The sequence below is a fragment of the Cimex lectularius genome, unplaced genomic scaffold (assembly GCF_000648675.2).
Source record: "Cimex lectularius strain Harlan isolate CLEC.00 unplaced genomic scaffold, Clec_2.1 scaffold228, whole genome shotgun sequence".
Classification (NCBI taxonomy): domain Eukaryota; kingdom Metazoa; phylum Arthropoda; class Insecta; order Hemiptera; family Cimicidae; genus Cimex; species Cimex lectularius.
Window position 1 is genome coordinate 20,411 of NW_019392949.1, and position 9,100 is coordinate 29,510.

General features: G+C 35.5%; 1 protein-coding gene across 1 annotated transcript; it reads right to left on the reverse strand.

The window, feature by feature from the left end:
* Positions 1-747: 747 nt before the first annotated feature.
* LOC106662008 (kazal-type serine protease inhibitor domain-containing protein 1-like) lies at positions 748-8,826 on the reverse strand. Its single transcript, XM_014385802.2, has 6 exons — positions 8,621-8,826; positions 3,782-4,129; positions 1,420-1,555; positions 1,215-1,358; positions 980-1,153; positions 748-917 (listed from the first exon to the last, which is right to left on the reverse strand). Exons 2-6 carry the CDS (start codon positions 3,995-3,997, stop codon positions 910-912), a joined length of 678 nt encoding a protein of 225 aa, XP_014241288.1. The 5' UTR covers positions 3,998-4,129; positions 8,621-8,826; the 3' UTR covers positions 748-909.
* Between the last annotated feature and the right edge of the window lie 274 nt (positions 8,827-9,100).

A 9,100-nucleotide genomic window follows, 5' to 3' on the forward strand; every position in this document is an offset into this window, starting at 1 on the left:
ATGCCATCCAATATGATAATTGTCCTTGAGCAAGGGAGGGTATCAGGGTCCTCAGTTCTGATTTCTTGGAAGAAGGGTTGTTTTATTGTATCTAGTACTGATAGTTTTATGTCTCTGTGCGGAGAGTGAATGTATTTTTGGCTTGAATGTAAAATGTAAGTGGCTGATGGTGGAATATTCATTACAACAGGGGCAACAGTAGTTTTGCCAGGATCTTACTGATTATAGGTAAAAGACCAATTGGTCTATAAGAACTAGGAAGGTGGGTTGTTTTAGTTAGGAATACTCTTTATTGAAGAGAATTTCCATAGGATTGGGAATTGGGTGTAGCATTGGATAGCGTTGAAGAGATTTGTTATGAAAATGATTGGTTTTTTAGAGTTGGGACAATAGAAATAGTAAGTCTAAGCAGGACTTTTCATTTTTTGTAGAGGGCCATCTCTAAGTTCACAAAATAAACTTAAGCTTTGAATCTTGTTAATCAATTTTCTGGCTTTATATTTAACATTTGGTGTAGTTGTTTCTTTGCAATTTAGCTAAGAAATTACCCATTTTGGTAAAAGAACTCCTTAATTGAACGATATCACAATAAATTACAATATAGATTGAATAATGTTTAATAATAATTTCTATAATTGGACCAGTATTTAATAACAATATTTAATCTAGAAGAGAAGTGTTTGGAATATATGATTTATTAACAATTATATAAGATATTGATTTACAAATTATTTAGTTAAAAAAAAGTTGAAAAACTATTTTAATTTATTGTTACAAAGAATTCATAGCGATGACAAATATGGCTTACATTATTTTTATCCTTTTATATTTTAGAAGTTATTTTTATATTGTTATATAGGTCAATTGGAAGATTAATTGAGAGTCCTTCATTCATCATTAACTTTAGTTTCATTTTCCTGAAATCATAAATTGAAAGTTGTAGGCTCAGTAAATCTTTAGTTACAAATTGTCGATCAACCTTTGTTGGATCTAAGGACCAAAGCTTGAGCTTGGATTTCACCATGAATGTTTTTTGCGATGCATGTGTAAACACCTTCATCCGACTCCCTCATGCTCACTATTTGCAGCCAAGAAGTAATCATGAGGCTTTCTGGGCCACCTCTCAACTGCACCGCAGTCATCTCATCGTCACCTAAGGTGACAACATAATGGCAAATTATTTTTTGGAATCATTTTATGTTCAATGTACTGACCTGGCAGGACCCTACTCTGGCTCTGAGTACCGCTGAAGTGCCATTCGACTGAAGGCACAGGCTGGCCTTTGACTTCACAGTCTAAAGTCAAGGGCTGTCCTATTTGCAGTTGTTGGTTCGAAGGAGCAGTGACAATTAACGGTGCTGAAAAAATATAAACGTAATAAAATGCTCATTGAATTATTTAAAGAAAAAAAAATCTTACGCATATCGCATGCTCCCATTTTTTTGACTCCAGCATTTGTTTTCATGTTCAAATCACAGACTGATTTGTAGGTGATGCCATCATGTCCACACACCGGCCGGTTGTCCCCTTTGCAAATACACACTCCCCAGCCTATCTAAATACAAATTATTTATTAATTTTCCTTACTTTGTTAATTATTTTACATTAATATTTTGTACTGTATATGTTTGATAATATGTATAATTTATAAATATACAATAATAAATTATATAGTACATTTATGAATATTCATAAATTTTGTTTAAATAATAAATTATTCAGGTTAATCTAATAATCTATTTAGACAATCCTAACCCAATTAAGGATAACCCATGAGAGCTAGACTCATGGACACTTACTTTTGGCCCAAAAAATGCAGAGAAAGGTGGCGTGATGGGTTCCACACATTGAAGGATTTAATTCCTAAGCTCTATATAGAGAACGACATAGGAGTGCCACCCGATATGATAAGTGATTATCTGGGTCACCGGTTTCGATTCTTGGAGGATGCAGGGTTGTTTTATTGTATAGAGTACTGATTGTCTGGCACTAGCATGTGTTGAGCGTGAATGTATTTATTGGTGTGTGAGAGGGGCAGGCAGAATAATGATCTCATTGATCATCAATTAGGTTAGTTATATTGTTATTGTAGGAATATCCAGTACTCCTCCATCCTAACTAAGTGAATGGTTTGTAAATAAGAAGGAACATATTTAAGAGTGATGGTAGGAATGAGGTCTGCCTGCCAGCTCAAGACTGACAACTCCCGGGGTGGGTGATTCTTAAAGTCTGCTGGTAATTTATTATATATTACAAAAGCGGGAATTGACGATTGACTGTAAAAAGTGATTGGCTAAACTCTGTACTTGTGTATATGTATGTACATGCATGTGCGATTTGAGTGTACATAAATCAGTAATCAGTCTTTAGGTTATTAGTTTATATAGAATTTGAGTTTTTAATAAAAACGTTGGACATTAACAGTCATCGTTGTATCTGGCTAATTACATCTGGAGTGCCACAAGGGACTGCCTTGAGCCCTTTACTATTTCCATTCCCAATCCGTAAACTTAGAACCCAGAAATCAACATTAATGCAATTCACTTTCGTCCGGAAAATATCAGTGCTGTTTCTTCACAACCAGTTCTGACAATGCATACCTTAGCCTTAGTCATTAGACATGGGCAGGTCATATCAAATACTGGTTGCCAAAGAATAAAAACACGTTTTGAACCGTTGAGCTCAAGACTTGACTTTGAACTCACCCCTCTTCGAACCAAACAGATTATTTATTTACCCCTGATTCGCTCAATGTACACCTATCCCTAGCAATTATTATGAATTATTAGCCAAGGCCATAAACAATAAAGAGAGGACAAGAAAGAGTTTTTAGAACATAGGTGCACCATGGTACACGAGGACTCAGTAGTGCGTTAGACCTAAAAATCCAAACAGTACTTCAAGAAATTAAATATTTTTATAAAAGTGTGTGGTGTTTAGTGACCAATGATTATTTGGAGATCGTGAGATGCGGTCTGGTGTGACGTAGGTTTTAGAAAAACATTTTCTTTATCGTGCCAACGTTTCGATCTTTACTGAGATCATCTTCAGGGCCTGAGATTTATCAACATTGTTTAAATTTTACAAATACATGTAGGATGTGAAAAAGAAAAACTGAATTTATACAATGCTAGACGTTTTAGATTCACTCAAAGTATTTGTACTCACTAAAAGTGTTTGTTTTCCGTGTAAATGTGCTATTTTTCTGTTCTTCTGTGTCGTGTTGAGAGTGCAGGTGAGATATTGACGTTTTATGTTTATATACGTTGGATTTTGAAGGGGTGGGGTAGGAAGTCGGGGTAGAAAAACATTTTTCTAGGAGGGGTCGGCTTCTTTGAGGTGAAAGGATTAATTTATGTGATAGGCCGTGAATGAATGGCATGGAAATGTATTTGGTAGATTTGATGTAGTATTATTAGTAATAATAGATGGTGTTAGTGTTGAGTTGTAGTTGTTGATTATTCTGTTGATTATATTATAATCTATCTTATATATTTTTATAAAAGACTCAACCTGCACCCTAACCCTATGATGGTCCAAGCTAGGAATGGTGTGCAACGGAGACCGCACCGCCAACTAAAAAGAGCAGCTACAAGACAGAAATGATCTTATTTAAAATTTATCACAATTATGCCGAGTTATGCTTATTGAAACTAAACATTTGCCTATTTATAACAAGTGTAAAGCTATTAACTAATTGTATTGTAATGTTTAAACGGCCACTACTGCGTTCTCTTTGCTTTTCAATTGTAATAAAAGGCAAAATATAAACTACACTCACAGACGTGTCGCAGAAGAGCTCATCACCGCAGGGCTCGGTCGGCGAGCATGATTCGCCTTCATTTCTTGCACAGATGCCTTCTTCGCAGCAGCCGCAGGGGTCTTGGACGCGCGGTTGGCATTCTTGAGGGCAGCTTTCGACATTGCACTCGCCGCAGTCCAAAGAGCTCGTCCCGCTCGCAAAAATGAAAGTCGCAAATAACAGAAGGCCCAACATTTCGCATCGATTCAATCCATGAAACAGGCCTGGACTTATAATTTATAGATTCCCCTCCCTGGCTGGCATCGTTCTTTTTTAATTAGTGCTTTGCGTGGTCGTTCTTGGATTCGGGGAAAACCTGATGCCAATCTAAAGGAAAAAAAATAGAATGAATCGCATTTCATCCGCAACACATGTAGCCAACTCAAATATAATCCATAATCCAATACCCTAGCGCCAAAAAAAATCTAGTCTAACGGTATTCTATTAAAATTAAACACATACTTTACGCGTTATTTTTCACGAAAAAAAGGAATATTTGCAATTTGGATCTGCAAGAGATTAAGCAGATTACGCAGTAATGAAAGTTAGCAATTATCGGTAAAATGCAATTATTAATCATACAATCCCCGAAGCTACTTAATCAATTTAGATTACTTACAGAGGGTCCAAAAAAAAGTATTGGCACATCCCATTTTTTCTTAAAATTAAAAAACATTAAGGTTAATTGTTTGATTCTATATTTATTTAAAACAAGCATCTAACTATTTCGATGTCAATAAATTGGGCGAATTAAAAATAAGATAAAAATAATAAATAAAAATATGAATTTCAAGGGTCAAAAAGTATTGACACATTTGCTTCCTGCTTAATTTTGAATTATCCTACGAGAAACGTTGTTATCCTTAATTTTAATCCTTTCAATCTTAAATAAACACAAACAAGGATGAACGTTTTTATTCTAAATTATTTTCTGACGAGTTCAGTGATAATGATTAAAGACCTAATTCCAGTGCAATTGCATAATTTTATTGCAATGGAACCAAGGCAGAAATTCGAATCATGAAAAGGGCACCCTTTTGACACTACTCTCATTTTGCACGAAATTGCACGTTTGGTTTACTGCACAAAATTTCATGTTTACCTATTTTTTATGTTTATTATTATTGTTACGTATAAAACAACGTGAAATACATCAAACTACGGAGCATCCCAAACCGTGGTATGCGGACTCCAGGGGGGGGGGGAGTCCGCGGCGTAAGGTCCGGTTCACACGGAGGTGATCGGCATGGGAGACGCGTGATGCCGGTTCGAGATACAAAAAGTATCCAAGCGACTCTCCTGGCGACTAGATTCAGTCGCCTCCTCCTTATCTCTTCTCGATCAACTCCCAAACGGTTTAAAGACCTAAATGTTTGATTCTGTCATAGTTTTACAATGGATGAGCTAGTTCCTTGTCATTTAATTAAACGAAAAACAAGTAAAAATAGAATAATGTGAGTCCACCACATTTCGCCCTGCATTTTCTTTTTAACTTTATCCGCTTAATCGTGGTCACTGTTGTTCCAAAGCGTGGGATATGTTTTAATGAAACTCGTTTGTCGTTATCCAAAATGTCACTTCTATCCTTTTTTTTTTTTAATTGAAAGAAGGCGCATGAAAACAAGAGCCGGACGGAGAGATCTGTTCGATACAGTATGAACTGTGTGAATGACACCTTGCTGCTAATGTCCCGTCAGTCGCCTTCATAGAGAAAAAGTAGCAAGCACCGAAGATCCCAAGCGACTAAAAATCGTTATCCATACCGGTCGCCGTCCAGTCTCCCGGTTGACTCTCAAGTCGTTTACTGCCGTGTGAAGACTTTCTTTGCTGGTTTAACACCAGGTTACTTGTGGACGGGAGGTCAGTACGATATTAGAACCCGAGGAAGCAGAAGCACTTCTCGTGCTTGTTCTTCTGCAAAAAGAGAAGCAAAAAGGAGGAAGCCCAGTTCTGGTCCGTTGATCGTTTCCTAGGAATTTCATTGTTAATACTGGGGTCTTTCATTACCGGGAACTGCTGCTTCTTGAACACCCTGGATTTTTCCAATGTTGTGTATAAAAAGCAGTTGTTTCTCGAAAACGTGATTCAAGCTCAAACTACTCTCGTGAGTACACTATCTATTTGGCCTATTCTCATTGATCAGTTTGACCACAATATGGATCGGTGGCTGAAGTCAGGATCTCTGAGGAAGCGTGCAGTTTTTTCAGTCACCTAACAGCCAGGTCAATTCCGAATTGGAATTGATGTGGCGGAAGGACATCCTTACAAAGAGGACATCACTGACGATATCTTTATTACACTTTTTTACTCGTTTTTGAGTTTTTTTACACGATGTTGCACATTTCTAGGCTTATATTGCACGTTTTGAAGGTTTTTACTGCACGAAAATCCAGTCTTTAATAATGATAATGGATAAAATACGAGAACATTGTGTGTCATTACGCTTTCATGTCGTTAAATCTCGCAGTGAGTTATCGTGAAATTGCAAATCGACTATGTATGAGTTTAAGCTGTTAGAAACATCATAAAAAAGAAGAGACGGGTTCAGGTCCTAAAGAAACGACATTATAGGCGGAAATTAATGTTTTCTCAAGGAGAAAAAGAAAAATTTGCAATACCCCCTATTTCTGCTATTAGCATAGCCTCATCAAATTCCAAAACAACTTTCTGCGTGCAGAAAGTAAAGAATATAATTCACAGTTTTAGTTATTATGGCGGGGTTCAAAAAAGAAACCGTTTATAAAGGTCAATCGCAAAAAAAGTCTAGAGTTTGCAAAATCCTATATACATGTACCGGTAGAGTTTTGGAAGAACATAATGTTTTCTAGTTGAAAGCAAGTACAGTATTATCCGTTTAAAGTATGTAGAAAACCAAATACAGTAGACTATCGTTATCTGTGCTCTTATTCATTCGCGGTTGTCTGCCTAGTTCAGTTTTATCTTTTTTAATCCTCTAATAATTTTTTTCCCATTTGTTTCGATGACGTGCATAGGAATAAATTTTGTGTTTGTTAGGTACTGTACTTTGTATTTTTATTGGAAAAGAAAAAACACAACAACACAACACACAACAACCTAAAATATATTTACATAAGTTCAACATCACATTGACGATACAGAAAGTGTCTGATTGGTTTAAAGATAGAAGAAAGTGCTTCGAAGCCTGAAGTTCGAGTTGTTTCCCATTGTTCCCATGTTCTCGTTATCCGCAGTTATAACGTACGTATCCCCTGTGGATTACGAGCCAACTGTACAGCATTTGATACGACTACTGTCAAACTTATAATGAAAGACGGTAATTTTAGTGTCTGCTTGTCATGGAATGGTGTTGGGTGTTGGAAACCTAAGGTTCATCAGTGATATTATGTGTGCAGACAAGTATGCTGATATTCTGCGCCATAACTTGATGGAAGATCGTCGCTTTTTGCAGTTGTTTTTATTGTTACAATCAATAATGATAAGCAAGCAAAATAACGAAGTAATACAATTGCAACAGAATCTTTAATTCCTTATTTCGTTAAAGGTCAGGGCTGGATAAACTATTCGCTCTCATTGTTGGATGTCGGTCACCACACTGAGAAAAATTGGATTGTTGTAACATACTACTGAACAAGTTAGACATCCCAGAAGAATGAATTTCAATACATTTACGAGGCTATGGTTGGGTGACAGTTACATACATCTTCCAGCAAGATAACGATCCGAAGCACACCACCAATAAAACGAAGGAATGGTTACTCTATAATGTTCCGAGGCAAATTAAAACTCTACCCTAATCACTAGCATTTGTGGTACTTGCTGGACTTTGTGGTACGAAAAAAAATCTTCAAAACAAAAGCTACAAACTGTTGTATTACAAGAATAGAATTAAATTGGACCTGAAATGACCCACAACCTGGAATCCTAGATGCCACGAAGACTTCAGAGCGTAATTGATGTAAATGGTGCAGGAATCAAATATTAAGAGTGTAAAAATTTTGTTAAAAAAACGTTTCTACTGGTATTTTTTGACTCTTGACACTCATACTATTATTTTTTATTTTATGTCTTTTAATTTTAATTTTAATTCACTCAATTTATTGCCACGAAAAATCAATAGTCGGATGTTAGTATTTAAATAAATTTAGTATCAAACAATTAACATTTATATTTTTGAGATTTATAAAAAAAAGTGTGGTGTGCCAATCCTTTATTTTCAGTGCCTGTCAAAATTATCTGCGAAGAAATAGCGATTAGCATGAGTGAAACTGCAGATAATGTGAATATAAAACATTTCCTCTAAAACAAAAAAGCTAAAAAGGTCTGTTTTTATCCAGGCCCTTAAAACAAAAATTTAAAGTCAGTTTAAAATGTCCTGGGTTTCAAATTTGTACTACCCGCTGTTGTCGATGTGCAGGATCTTAAATATGATAAAATTTTCTTTTGTTCGTTCATACAAGTTTCTTTTGTAAATTTTCTAATACTACTCGAATTTTGCTTCCTGTCGGTTTATCTATTTATATCATACTCTGTTCGCAATTTTTCTCTCTAAAAACCAGTTTCAATTCATATGTTTGACTCATATTTACACATTTAAAATAAAATAATAAAATAAATTGAAAATTGGTAAAATGCGATGGTTATGAAGCTGTAGCTGTAAAGATATATTATTTTAAAAGTAGCTTTTTAACTGGAAGTAAACTTTAAAAATAAAAAATATTGTTTTTTTTTCGATCTCCTAAATTTCAAAGTTACAAACTAATCTAAATCAGAAATATTTCATTAAAAGTTGGTTAATTATGTTAGTTACTAGTTATATGTAGAGACTTGTTTTTTTACCTTTAAACTGTCTGTAATGTTTTGGTTTCAGCTTGAATATAGTCAGAAAACAAAAGCTTTGGCGGTCTTCGTAAATAAAACACAATGGTAAATGAAAGTGTCCAGCTTCCCAGATTTGGTCAAGTCCTTCGCCTAATCATATTCCATCTAGCCGAAGCTGATCTCACTTATCCGATGATGATCGGTTAAATACGTCTGTTCTCCCAGCAGGAAACATCAAGTCGTTAACATTTATCGACTGTTGACCCTTATGACATATCAAGCGATAAAACGTGCATTCAGCGATAGGACTAAGAGGTCATAATCTTGGCGGTCACTCGTACAAAAATATCCGGCTCTGGTATAAAAATCATAATTTTTCTTGTAATCAGTTCATCGGGAGAAGGTCTTCAGAGTTGTTTTTAGATAAACAGGATTGATATTCGTTTGTTAAACGTTCGAGATGATGGTCTGCCGGATCCAAGGATTTTTAAATTCGGT